At 44.3% G+C, this 25,456-nt stretch overlaps 1 protein-coding gene across 1 annotated transcript in view; it reads right to left on the minus strand.

Moving 5' to 3' along the window:
* The window catches only part of LOC138526013 (uncharacterized), an 805,753-nt gene that overhangs the window by 221,626 nt on the left and 558,671 nt on the right, over nucleotides 1-25,456 (minus strand). The window contains exons 21-22 of the mRNA XM_069636306.1: nucleotides 18,694-18,760; nucleotides 18,233-18,324 (exon numbers count right to left, since the gene is read on the minus strand). Coding sequence (XP_069492407.1) covers nucleotides 18,233-18,324; nucleotides 18,694-18,760 — 159 coding nt within the window. The remainder of the gene's footprint in view (nucleotides 1-18,232; nucleotides 18,325-18,693; nucleotides 18,761-25,456) is intronic.

Genomic DNA, 25,456 nt, shown 5'->3' on the forward strand with positions numbered 1-25,456 from the left:
CTATTGAACGTGGCTATGTATGTTAATAGGTCTTGATTCCCTTGGCCTAGGGACAGAAGTTCGTTGTCTAATGCCTGCCCATGAGTACGACGGGCGAACAGCTTTTCCATCTCCTGCTGAAAGCCCCTGAAGTCATGCAGGAAAGGATCGTCTTGGGCCACAAAGGGTACAGACCAGTCCGCGGCGCTACCACTCAGGTAGGATCACACAAAAGCGACCCGTGATTGGTCATTCGGAAAGGCCCCTGGTCTACAAAGGAAGTGCAGACGGCACTGGTTCATGAACGTTGCAAACCTCTTGGGATCCCCTGTAAATCGTTCGGGCGGGGCCAAGGGAAGTGCCCCAGGAAGGGTTATCTGAACGGGATTGGCTGATGGTGCTGGCATCGAGGGCACGCTTCCCTGCAATGGTGCATGCCCTGCTTGTGACTGGAGAAGTTGCCGGCTTAAATCATCAGTGCGTTCTTTGGCTACTATCAGCTCTCTCCTCAGGGTGTTGGTCTCCTGCCTGACTGCATGTACTTCGGTACGTAGCTGCCCCAACATGTGGGCTAACTGGTCGGTTTCTGATGTTTCCATGACGCCCAGGTGGATTTTGATGTGAGGCTTTGTGTTCTGTAACGCTCACCTGGTATCCACGGGGACGTCACTCAGCCTGTTCTGACCTCTTACGACCTCAAACCCTTCCCTGGAGTCTACTCGACTGGAGACTGGGCCTGAAACACAGGATTGGTAGGGTTTAACTCCCTATTGTCTCTGTGTGCTTGAACCCCTTCTTCCCCGGGGTCCAACCCTTCCCTTTGATCCACAGCTCACCTTGTTTTCTTGGAAAGTGTGCTCTCCATCCTGCTTTCAGCGCAGGGGCGCGTTGATTGATGCAGGCTCGTTGCTGCCTAGTTACTTCACTGGCAAGAGTCCGACATGTAAGTACAATGAGTCTTTTGAACAGTTCTCTAACTTCGTTCCTTTCCTTCCTTAGATGATGGCCGGCCTCCGGGGATGGCGACGTGCTGCTGAGATGGGTAGCGCTGAAGGTGAGTGACAGCGCGATGCGCGATGCGACCCTTTCGTATTTGTATTGAACTGAGTTATTTTTCTGTGTCTTTTAGGTCCCGCAACGTTTTCAGCGTGGATGTCGGCTATGAAAAAGAAATGCAGTGAGTAAGCGGGGTATGCGGCGCCTCTAGATGTTTCCACGCTAACCTGGAGTGTCTTTTCCCTCTTGCAGATGGATGAGAGGTTCCGGAGACAGAGTTCCCCCAGAGCGGCTGGGATTCAGGTAAGTGTTTGAAGCTCGTCCAGTCTTTAAAAATAAGCGAAGATTTGCTGAATGCTTACTAATGCCTTTTTTCTGTTCTTTTCCCTTTACCTTAGGAAGCGACGTGCTGGGATGGGAATGACACCGCCGAAGATGCCCACAGAACAGAAGAAGCGATGAATGATGGGCAAAAGCGCTGCAAATTAAGGCTGTTCCTAACGGTGTTCTTGTTCTTGCAGGAGCTGAGCGCAGAAGAAAGATGCAGGCCTACTGGAGACCGATCCAAACACGGTGAGTGTCACGCTGCAGGTGCAGAAAACACAAAGCATGTTTCTCAGCCTGGGCGTGGCTTAAATAGTCTCTGGGTATCCCAGGTGTCTCTGGGCTGAACCACACCCAAAAGACTAGACTGCACATGCAGTTCTGGGAACCGAAATATGTGGGGGCATCCATCTTGTCCCCATCAATGCACTATAAGGCCAATCCCCAATGTTATCCTATGGGAGTGAGTGAGTCTGGTGCCACAAGCGCCAAGTCTGATTCCAAATGGGTCTTTGGAGGGATGGAGAGGCCCTTGAGGGCCATGTAGGTGATCGTGGCCTGGCTCCAGCCTGACATCTTGGAGGGCTGGGGACATGAGGGGCAGGAATCATGACACACTACCTTTGTAGAGTCTTTAAATGTACTCACAGTCTTGCCCCTTCCTATCTGCCCTCTCTTGTCAGCTTTATTCTACACCACTTTCTCTTCGGTCTCAATCTCAGTTACTAAGTACCTAAGCCTAAATGCACCAAGCCCTCAGCAACTGCTCTACCTGGACTGACCAATTTCGGAGCCCAGGAGGAGCCCTGTTACATGACACACCTCCCCATTACACTCTGTCTGTGTTTTGGGGAGGCACAATGTACAGGAGGGTCTCACAAGTCCTCCAAGCTCCTCTTTGACAATTGTCGACAGGGAAAAAGGGGAGTGGCAGCAACAACCACACATAGTTACCGTACATTTCCATATGGACATTGGGCGACCTGCGGAACCTGGATAAAGAATTCCCCAATATTCAGGAACAATCACAGAGATTTACAGAGGAACTACGCACTGTCAATCCATCTTGGGTGGATATGAACCAGCTCATGAGAGAAGTGAAGCGGCCTGAGGTGAGGCAGTGACTGGTTGAACGGACTAACAGGTCCGATCCTGGTACAGGGTATGCCCTTGTCCAGGCTAGGGAGGGAATCATTACTGCAATCCCTGAAATCTGCCCCCCCAAAAGACCGATTGGGCCAAGATAGGGAATTGTAGGCAAAACAAAGGGGAATTACCTGCAGACTATCTGGAATGATTAAAAGTAGTGTTTGTCTAGCATTCGGATGTTACTAAATCTGATGAGACTGCACAGGAATTATTATTATTATTATTATTATTATTATTATTATTATTATTAGGGTATTTATTGAGCACAGATATAGCTTTAGGAAGCAACTAAGCACTTTACAATCGTAGGAGGAAGAACATGGTGAAGGAATCAGAGAAACAAGGGAGTGAGGGGCTAACTGCAGGGGGGAGCGGGCAGTTTGTCAGCAAGGGATCTAGAAGCAACCAGGGGAGTAAGCAGTGGGGTTCTGATCGCTCAGTATCAGGGAGGGTGGTGAGTGGAGGGTTTTTAGACTTAGGCGGCTATTAAAAAACTCCTTCATAGCTGGGCGATTGCCCAAGGTACAAGCACAGTTAAAGAACATGTGCATTGGGAGACAGAACAAACACTTAGAGGTGTTAGTGGTGGTTGAAAATTACTGTGCAGTGTAGTGTGTGCAAAAGATAGACTTTTGAGAGTAAATTAATGACCTTCCATATGCAGGTCTTGAAGGGACAGATACAAAATGTGCAGGACAATGCTCAAAGGTGGTAGACCATGGAACAGGGGGGAGGACCCTCCCCCCCCCAGGACAAATGGTACTGGGAGGACCAATAGGGGGCTACCTAGGGTAGCAGGACCAGCAGAGAGAATAGAGTTTGCAAGCACAGCAGAGACAATGGGGTTTGCAAGGACTGCACGAACAGTGGGTTTCGCAGGACTGCAGGACAATGGAGTCCACAGGGGTCGCCAGGACTACAGACCACAGACAAATACATTAGTTTGCAATTACTGTAAACAGGTGGAGCATTGGAAGATTGAGTCCCCATAAATATCGCAGAGACCAGGGTCGGACTGGGCGATAAAAATGTCTCTGGCACCAATGAAAAGTGCCCCACAGTAGCAAATGGCAATTCATTCCTTTCGTGAGAGACTGTTTGAAATAGTACCCAAGAGGGATTCTTTTTATATAATGTGATGCAAATTGTGCATTTTAAAGATTACTTATTCAGCAACACTGGTCAAAACTACTAGCCGCATAGTGAAGTTACTCATCAAACTGCCGCACATTAGTGCGCGGTACAAATATCGTTTAACATTAGCATTGGCCAAAAAAGTGGCCCACTTTGACTAAAAAAAAGTGGCCCACATCAGCATTTTGTGTTTTTGAATTGGGCATTGCCCTATGGGCCAGACCGAGCCTGCCAGAGACCATGTTTCCAGGGCAGTGAGGGACAGAATAACGTTCATGGTCCCCTTGTCAACTATCCTGCCCCCTTCCCAGACATAAATCAGGCAGCCCCAACCTGTTTCAGAACCTGAATTTGCCCCAGACCACCTCCCATTTCCCAGGGTGAAGAACTATCTGTTTTGACTACATCAGGATGGTGGGCTTCCAATGGACCTGATACTCCCAGTTAACCATGATGGACCATATGGACAATGTAGTGTTGATGGGATATGGGCACCTTGACTAGTAGGAGCAGCAGCAAATAAATAATCCCTGCACATGGCCACAGGGACCGTGAAAGGGGCAGGCATTTCCAACACTTGATCATACGTACAGTCACGGAGCCCCTCACAATTACACTAGGACCTATCACTAACCTAGGTGTCTTTCTGTTAAGCCCCTCAGCACCAATACATCTACTGGGCAGAGAATTGTTTTGCAAACTCAGGTGCACCATCTACTGCACCCTGGATGGAGTATTCCTAAAAGCCCCTCACACTAACGCCAATGCATTCCTAGCAACACTCCAAACAGATCCAGAGGAATAACTGACACGTGAGGGAGAGCGGTCAGACAATTTAAAAGACTTGATCAACTCCAGAACTGCTACTCTGTGTTCAACCCATTACAACAAGGTAGGGTATATCCACAAAGCAGAAAAGATCTGGATTAATGTAGATAATTTCAAGAAACTTCCCCAAATCCCCCAGTGCCCCCTAAAGCCAGGGGCAGACAAGGTGTCCCTCCTTTTATAGAAGTACTCCTGAACCAAGCGATAATTGTCCCACTACCAGTGAATGCAACATTCTAATATTGCCGGTTTAAAAACCAGAGAAGACCTTCTACCATTTCATACAGGACCTGAGAGCTTTCAATGTGATGGCCGTCCCTTCATTTCCTGTACTGCCAATCCTGGCTATGATGCAGTCATGTATTTCCCCAGATGCTATGCACTTCCCCGTAATGGACTTATGATTGGCATTTTTCTTTGTTCCCATACTTATAGACAGCCAATATTTCTCTGCATTTACACAAAGGGGAATGCAATACACCTGGATTTGTTTAACCCAGGGACACAGAGCCCCTGCCCTGTTCTCCCAACAACTAAAGAACTACCTAGATGATATAAAGTTTCCCGGAAAGTCAGCTTTAGTCCATTATGTGAACCATTTGTTAATTTCCATGCCATCATACAGGATATGCAAGCAGGTTACACAGCTGATACTGAATGCTCCTGCTGAGAAATTACAGAAAGAACCTTAGACCAAGTTACAGTTATATAAGCAGATTGTAAATCACATAGGGAACAACACTACATGTGGTCTCCAACTAATAGCTCCTTCTAGGAAAGAGACAGGATTATGTGGCAGGTCAGAGTAAGGACGCAGACTCTTGTTAGACATTCCACTATGTATGTCTTATTTCTATATCTAACAAAACAAACTAAGGTGCTTGTCAGTCATCAGTGAATTGTCTTAAAACAATCTGTCCATTGTCCCAACTAATCCTAGCTGACTCTACCACTATTGATCACAATTAACAATTTCCTGTTTTCCTGCTCTTCGGAAAGTTATGTTCAAAAACTAATCTTCAAATAGTTCCTTGAAACTTCTTTGATTAGTTCACACAGTTCCTTTAACACTTGGTTGTTCTTCTTGCCTTTCTCAATATGGGCACACAGTTCATTTAACATCTGGTTGCTCTTTTTGTCTTTCTTAATATGTGGGTCTCTTGATTTGGTACTGTTATCTCTCCTCTTGTCAGTGTCTTTTATTGGTTGACTACTTCCTTGTTTGACTCCATTTTCAATCTTTGTTCTTCCCTTTTCCCAGGGAAGAGTTATCCAACCTTTCTGTCATTCTCTGTTGCTTTCTTTACAGTGGCTATAACAAGCCTGATTATTCTAAGAGGTTTTGCCTCAAACTCTTTGTCCCTCTTGATAATGTTCCCAATATCTTTACTGAGACAAGTGTGAATAGTTTCATAATAATTCCCCTTTTCCTCTCTTGTTCTCACCATTGCATTTTCATTAGCTCGACAGCAATGAGTATGAGTACTTCGATCACAATCTTCTCTTATTCTCAATGCCATTTTCTGGTAATCTTGACTTATTCGAATAAGGGTATTGTTATCTTGTTTCTCATTCACTTTTCTAACTAATAGATTTCCAGTTGATTTACTGCGACGATTATGAATGTTCATATAATAATTTTCATTCACTTCTCTTCTTTTCAGTGGTACACTCTCATTATATTGACTGGGATGAGTAAGAGTGGCTATATAAAACGATTTTCATTCACTTCTCTTCTTCTCAATGGTATACTTTCATTATGTTGACTGGGATGAGTATAAGTGTCCATATAACGATTGACAGACTCCTCCCCGGGTCTTGCGCTTTCCAGTTACCTGGTTCTCTCGGTGATAACATCACTAGGTCTCTGTTTTATTCGCGTATTTCCCTCACTCCTCCGCAGCCTCCTTCTCTTCCATCCTCACATTCTCGGTTTCGTCGATGCTGACAAGTGCCTGGTTTGCTTTGTGGTTTCCTCTGTGCAGTGGTATTTGCATGCTTGACAGGACCCTGGTCCACCAGTGTCTTGGTGTGGCTACGCCCCTACTTAGTGCTTCACTCTTTTTCCAGTAGTCAGGATGCCAAGCGTCTGCTTTCTCGATTCTGGCTTGACAGCCTGTTCGAAACTCCTGGGCTCTCCAGAGTTTCCAGTTCCCTCCCCTCGCAGAGGTAACAAAGCCGTGGGACTTCCCTCGGTTAGCCTCTCCTTTCCTATTCCCTCGAGTGGCCTCTTGAAGCCATTTCTCTTCATTGTTCATCCTTTTCGTCTCAGTATTATAAAGTTCCTCTCTTAGAGGAAAATTTACAATTTCAGTTTTACAATAACATCAATTGGTTCCTTCTTTGATAAAATCCTTTCTGGGTATGGTTGAAGAGGTACATTTAAGAGACACTTAGTGAGTTCCTCACAGGAACGGAAGTTCATGTTCCCACAGTGGAAGTCTATCCCGGTGAGGCTTACTTGCCTGTACCCCTAGGGAGGGTACTGCAGATTGTGCTCAGCTTCCTAGCCTCAAGGGGGGGCTCCCCCTTGGAGAGAAGTGACATTCCTGCGATTCATCATAATTCCTAAACCTCAAACTATCACATTTTTGGTGCGTGGTTGGGTATTACAGACAATGGATTTTAGGTTATGTCAAGATCATTAAACCCTTACAGAAATATACCTGACTGAACCTTATAGAGTGCCTAAATTAGTCCACAGAGGCTGAAGAAGACATTGTTAAGATAGAGCATAGTTTAGTCAGTACACTTGCTTTAGGCTTACCCTTTACTGTCATGAGAGAAACGGCTTTGCCCTAGCCGTACTGACACAAAAACACAGAATACATCATAAACCGGTAGCCTGCTAATACAAGGAACTAGATCCTGTTTCTTCTGGGATGCCACCTTCTTTAATATCAGTTACATTAGCCGCACTAGCGGTGGAACAGTGCGAGAACATTGTACTAAGATCTCCCCTAAGGGTCAAAGTACCACTTTTAGTTGTCTCTTTACTACAAACAAAAAAAACATGCGACCAGCTATCAAATATGAGATCCTTCTCTGGAATTCCTCCAGTATTACACTGATTAGATGTGTGGTACTAAATCCTGCATCTCCGCTCACTACATCCCTGGTTGGGGGAGCAGTACGATACTGAACCTCATGATTGTTTATCCATTACTGACTCAATACTGACACCTCGAACTAATCTAACTGATGTACTCCTGCCTGAAGCCCACCTAGTGAACTTTGTTGGCGGATCGTGTTACTGGTATCAAAAATCGAAACTGGTTACAGCGGTGTGTAACCCTTAGGGAGATGGTGAATTGAATTGATATTTTATTTATATCGCGCTCATACACATGTGTTTCAGAGCGCGACAAGGCAAGGGAGGGGAACAAGGGAGAAAACAAAACAACTATCTTACTAGGCCCAGTGACATTGAGAACGCGCAAGTGCTTGGGAGAGGGTGCAGGGAAAAAGTGCAAGGGAGGGGGGAGAAGTGGAAAGTGCAGAGAAAGGGGAGAGCAGAAATAAATACTGATAAATACATGATAAAAGCAGCAAAGACAGAAAATAGTAGTGCATCCAGCAAGTGCTAAGTTGAGGGAAGCAGACAGGGTAGGTCTGATAAGTGCAAGGGACGAAGAGGGGGGACTGTGTGGGTACAGATACAGGCCCCAGTGCAAAGGGTGGCCGGGAGGCAGTGCAGGAGGGTGGAAAAGATAAGCAGGAGCCTGGGCCCGGTGGACAGAGGGTGGCCAGGTGCACAGTACGAAGACAGACCAGAATCAGCGGACGAGAGGGGGGCGAAAGCAGAAGCAAAGAGGATGGTTTTAAGGTGCTTCCGGAACCGGAGGTGGTTCTCCTAAAGTTTAAGGGTTGTAGGGAGTCTGTTCCAGAGGGAGGCCCCAGCCGAACAAAGAGATCGTCCCCCAGCTCGTTTCTTAGAAAAACGACTGACCCTGAGGGAATTAGAGGTAGAGGAGCAGAGAGCTCGAGAGGGGAGGTATTTGCAGAGGGATAGCTGAAGGTAATTTGGACCCAGGCCCCAGTAAGCCTTGTGGATAATGCAGAGGGTTTTGAATTTAATCCTTGAATCCACTGGGAGCCAATGAAGAGATTTCAAGGCTGGAGGTATATGATCCTAGGGCTTAAGGCCAAGGCTGGAGGTTGGAAGTTGCCCCAAGCTACCTCCGCCTCGGTGGGGGAAATAGCAGTGCTTACAAGAGCATGCAGCTTAGCTGCTCAACAATCTGCCAACATGTTTATTGACTCTAGTTATGCATTTGCGAAAGCCCACAACTTTGATCAGCACTGGAGGCAGAGAGGATTCCTGACTTCAACATGATCCTCTATCAAAAATAGCCAGTATGCCAAAACTTTCTTAAATGCCAATATGTTACCCAAAATGATAGCCATTATCAAGTGTGCCGCACTCCAGCCCATGGATGATGAAGTCAGTTTTTTTTTTATTTTATTTTTTTTATTTGAACTTTACTCAGTTACAACTAAGTTTTGTCAAAGGTTCACATCGTCCTTATCGTCTTGCCTAAGATGAAGTCAGTTACAGAAGTAAATTTGAACTAGCCAAACTAGCAGATGTATCTGACTCAGATGATGAATATATTATTCCTGTTAAGACCAGTCCTGCCCCCTTCCCATACAAGAAACTGGAAGATTTGGCTCATATTTATAAGCAAGAAAATGCACCCGCTAGTGAGAAAGACAATTGGATCAGGAAGGGTTGTCGATTACATGACGACTATGTGGAGGGATGACCAAGGTCAGTTAATGGAATCCAAAATTCTACTAACACGCAATATTAGGATGTATCTTGTCCTGGCTTATTTGGGAAGAGAAGAGACCGTAACACCACTAAACAAATCATAGTTGGCCCAGGCCTCTCTAAAACGCCTCATAAATGCTGTCCTTTCAATCTGGCTGGACACCACACTACTGCCATGTCGATTTGCGGATAATCCTGTGTTTCTCCATTTACTTCTGAAAAGCAGGTACAATGTCCATCCATTTATTAACATATACCAGTTACCCAATATTGATACTTGTGACTAAAAGCTCACCCCTACCTGACTATTGCAGGTTTTTGTTTTTTTTATTTGAACACCCGACGCTTGCCATTACGGATCACTGTCCGTAGCCCGAGAGCGCCTAAACACTGACTAACGGTACATTGACATGTTTTCTTTTCGATCTAGAGCTCAGCCAAATACCATGGCGGCACACCCACTTATTTTATTCTGTTTATATTATTTTTAGATGATGTTTAGAACAGCACTCTTCCGACCACTATCCACTCACCTCTGCGTTTCTAAAAACACGACCAGTCCTGATGATAGTTCGGAATTTCTCTATGAACCATGTTACCGAAAAACTTCTTTAGGGAACTATAACTTCCGGACCTTGAAACACCCCACACACTGTCGACAAATCCTGCTATGAGTCATGCATTCAGTCCTGACCCATGCAATATTCTAAATGCATCTTGCACTGTGAAAGGTTTTTAATTGGTTTCTATGTTCACACACAAATAATTATTATTTTCCTGTCATGCTTTAATGTACAATTCTTTGTACACCAGACTGTGTCATACCTGCATGTGCCTGCTCTTTTTTATGTTAGTACTTCTTAACCAGAATACATTTGATTTTTCTTATATTTTGTGCCCCACTAGTGTGATCTAATGTTTTCTCACTAGGCTCTAGATACATGTCATTCTCTGCTTAGCGCTTGAAAGGAGAGGTAGCTCTGACCAACTTCCTCGTTTTCATTGTTACACCCTCACGAATCAGGCCCCCTGTTACCAAAAAAGAGGTTACCATAGCCTTTTAGGTTTTTGACTGTTTAGGACAAACAATTGGTTTTTAGGCTTGATTAATTCACTCCATAAATGGATTCCGTAAATATTGTCAATTTTTCGGATGACACTCCATCACTTCTAGGTCCAGTACCTTCATCTGCCCGCACTGTCCCTACTCCAGCCACTACTGATCTGGACACCCTCAACTAGAAGAAAAACTTGTGCATACCGAGTCACATTGACTTCTTATGCTTAAGCAGACATTATCCCTAAAGGCCTGCAGGTCAAGAATATCTCCCAAGTTTTTCTAGACAATCCCAGATTCAAAGTAAAATTCAGTGGAGCAGGGAATGAATGTTCCCGTGATTGGATCATCTTAATCATTGAGACGGCACAAGAACAAGCAGAATTACGAAAAACTGAATTGAAAGACCTAGAAGAGAACATAAAAAAAGACTCTGTAATGCCGGATATACAACTACTAGAAAATATGGAAGAAGAAATTGTGAATTTAAAAAAATTCACTATTGACAAAAAAATTGGAAGCTGAAGAATGACGTACATAATTATAAAGAAGAACGGACCTACCAATACCTAGTTGATGGCTTCTATCAACAACTGAATAAAAATCAAACCACAGGATTCCTCAATCCACACCGTCCTCAACGTACATTTCTGACATTCTCCAATAGCTCCAACAGTAGTGATTCTGATTCCACCAACACTGGCCCCTCCACTTCTAGTGGTCAACAACAAGGTCCCCAGTTTTTTCAGGGGAGAAACCGAAGGGGAAAAAACAGACCATCGGATCTCACAGAATGCGGACCCGACAATGGGTACCGCCGCCCCAAATGTGATAATTCCTATCTTTAATCCAAGTGATCACATCCTCTCTTCAGATTAAATGGAATTGTTAAGCAAAGGATTAAGCTTCATACCAAGAACTAATGCCGACAGGTTTACCACTGAGGTCGAACTGAGGAAATCTTGCACTGTGAAAAGTTTTTAATTGGTTTCTATGTTCACACGCAAATGTCAATCATTGTTTTCCTGTCATGCTTTAATGTACAATTCTTTATACACCAGACTATGTCATACTTGCCTGTGCCTGTTCTGTTTTTATGTTAGTACTTCTTAACCAGAATAAATTAGATTTTTCTTATATTTTGTGCCCCACTAGTGTAATCTAATGTTTTCTCACTAGGCTCTAGATACATGTCAATCTCTGATTAGCGCTTGAAAGGAGAGGTAGCTCTGACTCACTTGCTCGTTTTCATTGTTACACCTTCACGAATCAGGCCCCCGTTACCAAAAAGAGGGTCCCATAGCCTTTTTGGTTTTTGATGATCATAAATGCCGTAGACCCTGTACCATCTGCCTCGAAAACAATGTGGGAAAAGCTGTACTAGCCACCAAGGAAGCACACCCTCCTTTTTATGGCCCATTTTTAGACTTCTAAATTGATTTCCTCCAGTTGTCTCAGTACAATAACTAGGAGTACCTTCATGTTATACTTGATGTGTTCGCTGGATTGAGGAGGCGTACACCTGCAGGGGGGCAGAGGCTGTAACTGTATTGAAAATACTTGTCAGAGACTTTGTACCCAGGTTTGGAGTGCCCGTTAGCATCAACAACAATCAGGGCTACTTACGTCCACTTTCACCATGCATCATACATTACATGTTGTGGAGGCCCTACCACCCCAATACAGCAGGTGCGGTATGAAGATGTAACAGGGTGATCAAGAATAAGCTAGCCAATCTATGGCAGGAAACCGGGCTGAAATGGAGGGACATTCCCTTTGTGTTGTTTAGCATGCAAAGCACCACAAGCAGAAAGAAAGGGCCCAGGCCCGATTAAATATTATATGGTCAATATATGCAATTGCCTGCATCACCAAATGTTAGAGTTATCAATAACACGTTTTACTTGACTGACAGATTATCGGGATATGTGAAGTCCTTAGTCTCTTCTGTCAGGTTTGTTCATGATCATAATAAGGCAGCTTTGCAAAAAGAACCACTTTTGTCCGGCCACACTCTGCAACCATGCAATCTTGTTCAACTGAAGATACACCATAGGAAGCTGGTGTTGGCTCCAAGGTGGAAGGGGCCATTCCAGGTTCTGTGCTATAATATTTCACACATAGTGACTACCCCAGATGTCCAGCCACAGCCCTGGTATAAAAAGGGTATGATGTTCATTCATCACCCATTTTCTTTCTCGCTGCACTTTTTGCCGAAAAAGGTTTGCCGAAAAAACCTCAAAAAACTGGGGTGGGGGAGGGCATATAAGGGGTAGGGTGGGGTGGGGTGGGGTGGGGTGGTGTATAGGGAATAAATAATGGGGATTGGGGAATTGAATTTTCAGCAAAAAAGTGCGGCAAAAAGAAAACAGGCGATGAATGAACAAAGAACCATAAAAAGAGGGTTGTATTTCACTGGCAGGGAGAAACACGTGATATGAAAGTGTTGTTCCTTAACCATGTGAGACCCTCCCAAATTGGTTGGCTGATGATGACTACCTCTGGGCCTTGATGCTGAGCAACAGTCCCCAGAGTTATCTCCAACGTCAAATAACTTACTAAAGAATGAAACATCTGTTGCAAGACCTACCCAAGCACCTGAAATATACCTTGAACCATCTCACATTTCATATTTATTATTGTTATTCTGTTTTGCACTGTAGGCTGGGATGAAAAGAAGTCCTGAAATAATATATTCATACAGATAGTAAACCAACACAATGGTGGTGCGAGAAAGGTTGTAGAGCGGTAATGGTTACAGGGCCACTGATGTTGTGACCCTGCCTTGTGGATTACACTGTGTGATTGTAGCATGAGAATATAGGATAGAAGACCAGAGTGTAGAGTTAAGAAGTAATTATTACTAACTTCCTAGGGCAGTACTGCTATTTACAAACCACTATGAATTCTAGAAAAATCACTGCAGGGACAGTGGTGTGCTCATATACTCCACATGCTACATACGAGTTTAATGAAGACTTAGAATACATAACATTTACTTTAATGCAATACCATGTGTCTCCTAAATGTGAAGTTACTGAGTTCATAAGAAACACAAAGATGCATAGTCAGTCTCTCTGTTATGATCCAGTCAGAAAGATAGATACATTTGGATTTAGGTATGGTATTTTGAACATCACATTAGCAACAATTATATGTACCCCTCTTCAGTGAGTTTCAGGTTACTACTCGGGTTTCCAACTTCACTGGGGCGTCTGCCATCTGCCTTCAGCAACAGAGAGAGGAGTTGCGCAGATGAAGATACAACTGGGAAGTACCCTATCGAATTTGGTATGCTGCCAATACAGCATTTGAAGTTCTGGGGGTGTATAAAGGGCCAGGTTCAGATGGCCGTCTATAACAGGCAACAGTATTTCTCTCTGGGGCACATCTCACCAATACAGATACAAACATTGGTGAACACCACATTATTGGGACCCTCAGCAAGCTGACCAAAAATGCCCTAATCCAACTGGTCAACAGAGTGACAACATAAGTGTGAATACTGCAATGGGACATTTCATGTGAAGGGGTGCAGGACTGCCAGAATTCTGAAATTGTGGGCATCCATGAATATGTGCAGTACAAAAGCTAGCCAAAAAAGGAACCGAAAGACAGTGGGGACAAATAGTTTGACGAATCGAGGCTAGGTTGGTGAGCGTGCTATGCGATATTCCCCACAGGGGTGGCAGCAAGCAGTACCTGACAAGGAGAGACTCCCCCCAGCCCCCAGGGGGACAAGGAGTCCTGTACTGATGAGGAACGCCCTTTCCATCTCACTCAGAAGCCCACTCAAACAAAGGCTGTTGACAAAAAACCTGAGGAATCTTCCTACATCTGCTATTGTGATATTTTTGCAGAACATAAGCGCCTGTCTGGTATTTAGACAATTTCAAGCCCAAGAGTGATAAATATTAAGTACCTATCAGATAACACAAAGAAAAGACTGCCAATGTGAAATTGGGGAAGCCACAGAACAGCATCAGAGGAGTGGGAGGAGCAAGTGAACACCAAAGAGAGACCCAGGAGTTTGAAACCAGCTCCAGGATGGAAACTGGTGAACCGGAGAGAATGCTGACACCCAGCAGAGCGAAGAAGAATGGAGGAACCGGTGCTCTGGAAGCACCTTTTCAAAGACAGCCTGCTGAGAGGCGGTGGAGCAGACGACCACCCCAGCATTGATACCAATTCCCAAGGAGTACCCCGAGCCGTGCCTGAGACGGAAGTGGAGCTGAGGACAAGAGTTGTCCTGACAGGTGGTGGTCCAGAAAGGAGGAGAGAGAGAACGCTCTGCATTCCCGATACCAACGTACACCAAGTACACCAAAGCGTATATAGATAAGTAACAAAACCCAGCACAAGAGCAATCCTGATGTGAGAAGGCAAAGTCCAGACAAAGAATGCCAACTCAGTGATGCAGCCCCTGTACAAGGAAGGTAAGAAGAGTAGGAGACCCGGGGAGAGAGGTGGCCATAACGACTTTCACAGTCTTAGATGGCTTAATACCAAAACCGAATATAACGATTGGGACAATTATACTCATCTCAGTGGTGCAAAGAATAACAAGCAGAGTGAGAACTTTGACCAAAGTGATCTTTCAACACCAGGGGAAGAGCAAGCCGGAAGATTGGGAAACCCCCCTTCATTAACTGAATGAACTTGTCCAAAAGATAGCAAGGAACTATCTGAGAATTATTTTCTAAAACAAGGAATTGAGCTGATAAAGCTGCTCCAGGAGAAGGGAGTAATTCTCCTGGTCTTTAGTTGTTCATGTCAGAGTGGTAGGGTCAGCATAGTTTAGTTTTGGAGTGAGGACAGACTTTACATTCGGACTTCACAAACTGACGACAAGCACCCTAGTTAGTTTTGTTAGGTAGGGAAATCCATAGCATGTGAATGTTAGTCCTTTTCTTATTATTTAAAATAAAAGAATCTTGAAATGGCAACTACTGGTCTGTTTCCTCCTTCTGACGTGCCACAGTAGACAGGACAGGCAAAGGAGGAGGATCGGGGAATTAATGAGGGAGGTGAGAAGCAATGAAAAGGAAAGGGAAGAAAGAGAAAAAGAGGAGAGGTATAGAAGGGAAGGGTGTGGGGAGAATATGTCGAAAAAGAGAACTATAGGCATGGATAGTTTAAGATAGGGCGAGCAGCATAAAAGGCAGAGGGAAGAGGTCAAATGCTAAGAGTAAAAGTAAAGGACAGACAGAAGGAGAAGGGAGAAGACAAAGAGGAAGAAGAGTGAAGTTGGCATGGAGGAGGAAGAGTGCTAATGGGGGTAAATGAGGGACACCTGTAGAGAAAGAGGATAGCAGGCATGGATAAGACAAATACAGACAGAATGGTTTGTGGAGCAAAGTGAAATGATTCAGGAGTAGATCGAGAAAGTAAGTCTGTGATCCAAAACAAGGCAAATGCAAAGGAAGAGGTCAAGACAAAAGAGCCAGGAGGACAAGACAAGGACCGTGAGGTGTCCATGGGAGAAAGAGATGGACAAAGTGTGGGTGAGGCAGGGTGACAAAAGAGGATTGGAGCCAAATAGATTGAAGCACAATGAAAGTCACACAATGCTGCAGTCTAGCCCCACGAGAGCATAGAGCAGTGGCATTCAAACATTTTGATGCCAAGACCCCCACCTCCTTAGAAAAAGGTGTCACTCTTGGGCACCCATCACCCTCCGCTCCACGCGAACTCCAAAATGATACTCCGTTGCCAATGGTTAATTTCTTTCAAAATCATATTTCTTTGCAGTAACTCAGATTAGAAGACAAATATCTGTATTAATCTGAACACAGTGGTCGGAATGTTTTAATAGAATACAGAATTATTGGATATTTATTTTCCACAGAACAAAATACCAAGATGTCTGTCCTACAGTAAAGATTCCCATGTAAGTGGTGTTACAATTCTTTCCTCAAATACAACAACTTTGAGATTGCGAATGCTGTCAGTTGGAAGTTGGACAGTGGCACCCTGCAGAGATAGTGTGAATGGTGGTCCTGTCTTTCAGCAGCAGGTCTGAAATATTTGGTTACATTGTTGCACTACAACTTTGTCCGATACTTTGTTTTTAGGGCTGCAAATGCTGATAATTCAATCTCACAAAGATATGAGAAAGTGAAAGATAGCTGTAACTGCACATTTGGACAAAGATGGAAAATCTGCAGGCACATTAAGCCAAAATCCACCCAAATAAATGTTTTTGTAATTGGTTTTCTAGAATGCAGTCTCTTTGAAGCATCATTAGTTCCTCCTGGAGGTGTACTGCGAGATGGGCCCCTGCCTCTGCTAGGAAAGGCTGAAGCACACAGTCATTGAGATTAGAATTGTCTTCTGGAAAGTGTTTTTCGAAATTGGTTCTGAGAGCAATCAAATACTTTCTTATCACTTCATTAACATCTGAAAGATCACACTCGGTTCCCTCAAGAGCATCTGCTAATAATGGAAATGCATCGGTAATGCCATCATCAACACTCCTCTTTCAAAGCTTCACCTTCTTCTTGAATGTTGATATGTTTGCTTTGATAGCAAATTACGTGGTTTCTATGCCTTGCAAAATCTAAATCCAGAAGAAAGTGTCTCACTTCGTTCCTCAGTTCCTAAATGTGATTTAGAACATTTCTCGTGGATAGCCACCTGACCTCTGTGTCAAACAACAAAGCATCATTTTCTGCTCCCATTTCCATTTCCGAACATCATGTGGCAAAGAGACAGGCTCCTGTGGGGTGTATAGTAATACAAAGTACAATCTTTACAACAGAAGTCAGCACCTCTACATGCTCATGCTCCATATTTTGCACAGCTTCCTGGTGAGTCATGCAGTGTGGCCACACAATATGTGGAGCCACTGCCGACACCTTTGCCTTTCACGCAGCCCTAACAGCACACATTGAAGAAGCACCATCCGTGCAGATATCAACACTGGCATCCTACTTTGAATCGTGGAAACATAATAATTGGTAAAGAATGTCAACGAGTTCAGATGCAGTTGCAACGCCCTGTATTGGGTAACAAAATAAGAAATCCTCCAAAATGTCTGTTCCATGGCAATATCTTGCATAGGGACTCAAATTAGCTTCTTTAGAAATGTCAGTGGCCTCATCCAACTGTCTGGCAAACGGATCACGTTTCAAGCGTGATAATAATACTGTAATGATATCAGAGAACAGGTCAGTAATGCAGTGGCAAATTGTGGTGTCTGATATTGGGATAGTTTTGCATTTGGCGGTAGAAAGCTTTCAACGCATTTACAGGAACCTAGGCCACATAACTGTGCATTTTTGTTTTTTTTTATGGCTTGCCACTGCCGTAAAAAGGAATCCCTACTCTTTTTTGCCAGATCAACATATTTTGTTTACAAATGATTCCTTAATTTTGTTGGCTTCCTACTATCATTTGCTAATGCAATGTTACAAACCACTGCAGACTAACTTCTCCACCAAGTGCGATATATGTGAACATGAAGCCCAAATAAGAATCATTATATTTCTGTGTTTTGCCATTTTTTGTCTGTATCCGGTTCTAGGTCTGCTTTTCATTTGAGACCCCTTCCCATCTTTGGGAACTAGGAAGCGATCGATTGCAAAAAGTGGCCTGAATCTGTGAACACATTGCTAACCCCCATGTTAGTGTATGTCAAGTTTTAGATATTTTAGGACATGTCGGTTTTTAAAGCAGTTTTAAGGTTTCAGAACTTAAAAATGCCCACAAAAAGATTTAAAATGGCAAACAGCACATGCAAAGGTTTACAATGAAGACCATGAAAGTCTTTATAAAAATGTTATGGTCAGACCTGATGGTTGAACATTTTTTACTACATACACGTTTCAGAAAAGTACATGTTTGGGTTATCAAGCCCTAGCTTGGCTTTATTTTTAAAGTGAAGTTCCACACCAGTTCATGGCATGGCAGAGGAAAGCACATCTGAATGCACATTGTACAGAAACAATGTAAACATTCACCACTTCTACGTAGAAAAAACAAATCCTTACCTTCCTGCGTGACTGGACCAAGTGCTTGTCTGGATCTTGGTTGCTGTGATACAGACGATTACGCTGCTGTGCTGATGTTTGGAGTGATGCTGCTGCAATGAAAATCAGCAGTTTGTCAAAGATACATGGGCCTATCTGATGCTTCTCAGGGTTTGAAATTAAGATTAGATGAACAGGAGCTAAATTCAGCTCTGGGGTGTCAGGCATCACTCAGTAGACAAGAGCTACCGATGGGGAGCGAGGAGGGAGTTCACAGCACACTGTAGAGCTAACTTCCACATGACATGAAATCTTTCACTCCCGCCCCCCTACCCTCCACCTGCACATGCGAAGGTGAAAGCTTCAAAAAATAGGATTATAATCCTTAGCTGTAACTCCTACTCCTGTAATTCCTAACGATACCTTTAGAATTGCCGATATTTCTCACCCGCCTAAAAAACAAAAAGAAAAGTCATCCTTACCTTGGTCCAATCCCGTCATGATTTTTGTTGGTTTCATTTCTGCACTGGACTTTGTCTGCTGTGTTAGCTGGTATGAGAGAGACAATGTGTGTTATTGGAATTTAAAAAGATCACTAGAAAGTATTAATTATAGAACTGCCACCATGGCCTTACCAATAATACTAGGAAGCCATTCACCACTTTCAGATGGCACTCATTTGACTTGCCTATATTTGCAGACTCCTCTCTTTCCAGTTAGCACAGAGTGCAATGGATCAGAAGTAGGGGACAGACTACATGTGGTCATTTTCTCAAGGATTTATTTAAATTAATAGAAAAATCCCTGGCTGTCCCTATTCTGTGGAGTTCCTTACCTAACGAAAGTAACTATGGTGCTCGTCATCAGTAGTAAAGCCCAAAGCAAAGTCAGTCCTCCTTCCGACGTCTCAGCTACTCTAACCCTACCACTAATGCAAAACAACTGAAGTCCAGGAGAATGACTCCCTTCTCCTTGGGCAGCTTTGTCTTGAGATAGTTCTTGGCTATCTTTCATACAGGTTTGCTCAGTTCTTATAGTGGATTCTCCCAGCCTCCTCGTGTCCCCCTTTCCAGGTATTGGAGTATTGCTCTGAACAAAGTTCTTTGTCTTTGTCTTGGCTTCACACTTGGTCTCTCATAGGACTATACAAAACTCTCTCTTTCTCTGGTTGATTCTCCCATCCTTGATTACTGATACTGAGATGAGTATGATATTCCTATTATCTGTTCTCACTCTCTTGGTGATTGGCTTTCTTCCGCACTTGGTTATTAGTATTTTCACTGAGAAGACTATGTTGTTCACACCACTGATTCTTTGGGATATTGGTCCTCTCACTACAACAAGTAGGAGGTTATTGATATTGATATTTTATTTCTATTGCGCTCGTACACAAGTGTTTCAGAGCGCGACAAGGCAAGGGAGGGGAACAGGGGAGAACAAAACAGCGATCTTACTAGGCCCCGTGACATTGAGAATGCGCAAGTGCATGGGAGAGGGGGAGGGGAAAAGTACATGGAAGGCGGGAGAAGTGGAAAGTGCAAAGCAAAAGAGAAACAAATAAATAATAATAAATAAATAATATAGGCAGCAAACAGTGGTAATGCAGCCAGCAATTTGCAAGTGCTAGGTTTAAGGCAGCAGACAGAGTAGGTCTGATAAGTGCAGGAAGAAAATGGGGGGGGCCGGATGGGTACAGATACAGACCCTAGTGCAAGGGGTGGCCGGAGGCAGTGCAGGAGGGTGGCAGGGTGAGAAGGTACCTGAGCCCGGAGGACAGAGGGTGGCCAGGTGCATGGTGCCAAGAGAGAACAGATCAGCAGGGGATAGGGGTAGTGAAGGCAGAAGAAAGGAGGAAGGTCTCGAGGTGCTTCCGGAAGTGGCAGGGAGGCTGTTCCAGAGGGAGACCGAATACAGAGATCTACGCCCAGCTTCAGCTTGTTTCTTTGAAAATCTACTGACCCTGAGGGAGTTAGAGGTAGAGGAGTGAAGCGCTCGAGAGGGGAGGTATTTGTGGAGGGATAGCTGAAGGTATTTTGGACCCAGGACCCAGAAAGCCTTGTGGACAATGCAGAGGGTTTTGAATGTAATCCTTGCATCCACTGGAAGCCAATGGAGAGATTTCAGAGCTGGAAAGATACGATCCCAGGGCTTCAGGCCAAGGACAAGTCTTGCAGTCCTGTTCTGGATTAGTTGCAGAGGGCGGAGAGGTTCACAATGCTGTTCCTCTGAATTACTGGTCCTCTCACTGGGATGAGTGTGATGCTCACGATACTCTTTCTCTGAGTTACTGGTCCTCTCACCGGGACGAGTATGATGCCCGCTATACTCTTTCTCTTAGTGACTGGTCCCCTCAATGGGACGAGAATAATGCGACCAATACTCTTTCTCCGAGTTACTGGTCCTCTCACTGCGACGTGTAAGATGACTTCAATAATTATGTTAGTTTCTGTAACTGTGACGATTATACTGATGCCAAACGTTATGACCGCCTCTCTCCCCTGGTCTCCCGCTCTTCCCATCACCTACTTCTGTAAGGGGCTGTGTCACTGGTTTGGCCTTCTCCATCTTTAGCTCTCGTTCGCGAGTCAGGATGACTTCTTCACTGGAGCTCCTTTTTCCTTCTGCCACTCTTCAGTGTTCCCTCTGGTAAGTTGTAGCAGCTTCAAAAGATGTTCTCCCTCTTTCACCTTCTCATCTGCCATTTCAAACCTTCACGTCCGTCCTGGGACAGGTGTCAGTTTGACCGCCTCTCTCTGGTCTTACACTTGAGTAGTGCATCTTGGGTAGCTGCTCCTTCCAGCTTCTCTCCTGCTTTCCATGCAAGTCCCTCCTGGGGCCAGCCTCACAATGACAGATTTTCACTCATCTGTCTTGGGAAACGTGCAACTCAGGCACCTGTTTCTCTGAGTGTGTCTCCTTCTTGGGACTCTGTGTACTCCCAAGTTCACCAGCGTCTCCTTCATTGCTGGTTTGAGGCTCCTGGATCTCTCTCCTTCCTGGTTTCTCTCCTCCAACTTTTATGACACTGCTGTATGGCTTCCCCAGTGTCTCATGGAAGTCCTTTCGTAGTGTCTGGTTACCACTCATTATGGCTTTTGTTGTGGCTTTCTTGGTCACAGTACCTGGCAGATACTGTTTTCCACATTCAACACCAGTATGACAAATATATATAGATTGCTCTTCTTTTCTTCCAACCGGATAGGCAGGATTAGGATGGAAAGGGAGTTGCTCATCACAACAGGAGTCTCTTCTCCCTAGCCTCACAAGAAACGACTCCCGCTGGGGAGAAGTGGCTGAATCCCTGATTCATCACAACAGCCTCCCCCAATTCTCCTCCCAACAGCTAATTTAGATTATATTTGCGGTGTGCTGTTTACTTGCTCCTGGTTCCCCTTCTAACTCCCTTACTGTTAACTTTGTTTATATTTCAGACCTAGAGCACTGGTGCCTGTGGTAGATATCTGATCCGATGCAAAAAGATCAGTGTGTGAAGAGGCCACAGCCACAGAACAACCTGGAGGATTGGGTGAAGGAAGCAGATAGAGTCAAGGGAATCCAACATTTTGAGGCTTTGCCAACCTTTACAGCTGCTTCATCCCTCACCTCCCCCTCAATAGTGCGTTCAAGATACAGACTATTTAAATAAGGGGTGCAAATTCATTTGGACTAGTGGCAGAAAAATCTTTACAGACACTCAAATGTTGCTTTTCCTCTGAACCAATCCTATAGCACACCAATCCACTGTAACCTTACATTGTAGAGGCAAATTCTTCCAGCCATGTTATGGGTGTGGTGCTGTCTCTGTGAGATGCACAGACCCAGCAACTGCACACCGTAGACTGTGACCATGTTTACGACCACTGCAACTTTGAATTTTTATGATCTGCCAAGGCGTTGACTGCTTGCCAATTACAATGGACACATTTCTCTTCAAAATATGAGTTTATTATCATCTACCAGGCAGGGGTTAAAACAGGAAGGCAAACGCTCTGTCATGTTTGGGAACAGCAAATGACGACACCACAAGAACATGAAACCTCCACAAATGTTACCACCTACCTGCTTCGCCGGGCACTGTTGGACAAGGGAATTCTTCTACACGGTATCCAAGAACTTTGCACCCCACGAACTCTGGAGGAATGGGCCACTCAAGACCCAAAGTACTCTCAAGAAGATGGCCTACTGTCGTACGAGGGACAATTGTTCTATTATCGATGACAAAATGCATATTATAGCCCTCAAGCAAGAACATGCTAAGTAACTAGCTGGACACCTAGGGAACAAAAACACAACAGACATACTACAACGTCATTGTTGGCGACACACCCTACAACCAGCTGTTCGGACATATGTCTAGATGTGTACAACCTGCGTTTGCTACAAAAGCAACAATCAATGGTCCCAAGGACCTTGGGCAAAATCTCTGACACCATGGCATACCATCTAGATGGACTTCATCACAGATTTACCCAGAAGTCAAGGGAAGAGAGTAGTCCTGGTAGTGGTTGATCTACTCATTAAAATGGTGCACGTCATACCCTTGACCAAGCCTCATAAAGCCTCAGATTTAGCTCAAATATTTTTACGCAGCACAGTTTGACTCCACGGAGTACCATCAATCATTGCTGATCGAGGAAGCCAACTTATATTGTGTTTCTGGACAGCGTTTTGTGGTGCATTGGGTGTGGGCGTTCGGCTCTCCACCACATACCACCTGCAAACTGATGGCGAAACAGAAAGGACTAACCGAGCATTAGAACAATAATTGCACTGACAACCAGCACCAACAAGAGAAGACCATAAGTGGGCAGAAACGTTATGGGCTGCTCAGTTTGCGTTTAATGACGATGTTCATGAATCAACCGGCTATTCTCTGTTCTTTGTGCTATAGGAATACCACCTAAGAAGCACCAATTTCAATTGCACAAAATATGCCAGTGTTTCTTCAGTCACTGATCACCATGCTGAGTTGCAGGCCACCATGAAACAACTAAAAGCAAAGTTGAGGATGCCTAAGACACCCATAAGAGACATGCCGATAAGCATCAAAGACACCCTGAAGATATTAAACAGGGGACAAAGTATGTCCCATTACACAGCATCTACATCTAAATGGGCCACACAAATTCCAAGCCCAATACACCGGTCCTTTCCCAGTAGAAAAGAGTTGAACCAGTTTCCTTGAAGTTAACCTTGCCATCAAGTCTTCCGATGCACCCATTATTTCATGTATCACACACCAAGAAGGTACATTCAGATTTGCATCCCTCGCTTAGGCCTGCATCGGCCACAACTCATAGGGTACTGTAAGGAAGGCATGGTATCATTCAGTGAAGGCAGACACAAGTGATCACAGTTCAAGGGTGTTTATTGAACCTCTATAGGTTGGTAAAACGCCTATCTAAACCTAACTTTAAAGGTGGGAGCAAGCTACTAACATCAAATAATAACGCAGTCCTAGTGGAGTCTGTCAAAATAAAAGGGCCCATTAACTTTTTGCCAATCCTTACATCCTTACTTCTATATATAAAATGGTGTTGGATAACAATGTTATACAATGCCAGTCAAGTGGCTCGCTTTGACATCAGTGCAGTGCTTGCTAACGCAGGTTCGAATCACGGCGGGTTTGACATCAGTGCAGTGCTTGCTAACGCAGGTTCGAATCACGGCGGGGCCAAACTCAGCCTTTCATCCCTCCGAGGTCGATAAATGAGCACCACACACCATGGGTAATAATAAGCAGCGCTCAGATACCTGAGGGTTCGTAGCGCTATATAAATGCCAAATTATTATTATTATTATTATTATTATTATTATTAATGTATGCAAAAGAAAAGTGTTCAACAAATAATATGTCAGGATAGTTACGCAGTTAGCTTCCCTTCCCCACGTTTCCAGCATGGGGCAAGGCAGCACGTGCGGGCTTTGCACACAATGTGGCTTCTTAAGAGGTAACAGTTCAACACATAGGGATCAGGGTCTTCCGCCAAAGTCTCTCTCGGAATGACAATTGCTTATTGCTGAGGGGCTTATGCAGCAAACAAAACACAAAGGTTCCTTTCCTTTGTCAGGGTTTCACTTCCACAAGTTCAAGACTGGTCTCCCTCTTTTGGGCTAGGACCACGGGTCCCCCTCGCCTGGGCTCAGACCCCTTTTCTACAATGTTTATAATTTGGTCTCCCTTGTTCGGGCCCGGAACATTGAATCCCCTCATCCGGGCTCAGATCCCCTATTCCACAATATTCATAACTTGGTCTCCCTCATTTGGGCTCGGATCATGGATCCCCCTCGTTCGGGCTCAGATTCCCTTTTGATACCAGAATCGAAGACTTTCAAATGTGCGATGGGTTTTGCTTAGACCGTTGCAGAACCACTTCAATTTACCCCACTCAATTTACACTTCACATCAATCTTTTACTTTCATTTCCTTTTCCTAGGATACCCTACAGAGACCTTCGACTGAGCACATTCACAGTGCTGGACCACTCTGTCAATGGTAGCTTATCTTTCTTCTAATGTTCAAATATTCACCAGCAATTTAGCTTCACTCGTGCTATGAAAAATTCTCAGAAATGTGCTAATTCTTCTCTAAATCCAGAAGAAAGTGTCTCACTTCGTTCCTCAGTTCATAAATGTGATTTAGAACATTTCTCGTGGATAGCCACCTGACCTCTGTGTCAAACAACAAAGCATCATTTTCTGCTCCCATTTCCATTTCCGAACATCATGTGGCAAAGAGACAGGCTCCTGTGGGGTCTATAGTAATACAAAGTACAATCTTTACAACAGAAGTCAGCACCTCTACATGCTCATGCTCCATATTTTGCACAGCTTCCTGGTGAGTCATGCAGTGTGGCCACACAATATGTGGAGCCACTGCCGACACCTTTGCCTTTCACGCAGCCCTAACAGCACACATTAAAGAAGCACTATCCGTGCAGATATCAACACTGGCATCCTACTTTGAATCGTGGAAACATAATAATTGGTAAAGAATGTCAACGTCTACCTTAGAGACCCCCAGCACTTTTGCTGGACTCTAGGACTTTTTCATTTTTAACCTGGAGAGAGTGAGACCTTTTTCCCACTCTCTTATGTATTTTTCCATGATTTGAACTCAGTGTGCCCTTTTGTTTTTGGAGTCTGACAAACTCCATAGGTATCCTTTTGCATTGTGTCACACAGCACTTTCAGTGCAGTGGCACAGGGAAATCTTTTAGATTTCCCAAGGTTTAAATACCTTAC

Source organism: Ambystoma mexicanum, chromosome 7p, assembly GCF_040938575.1.
Source record: "Ambystoma mexicanum isolate Mex_15411 chromosome 7p, UKY_AmexF1_1, whole genome shotgun sequence".
NCBI classification, from domain to species: Eukaryota; Metazoa; Chordata; class Amphibia; order Caudata; family Ambystomatidae; genus Ambystoma; species Ambystoma mexicanum.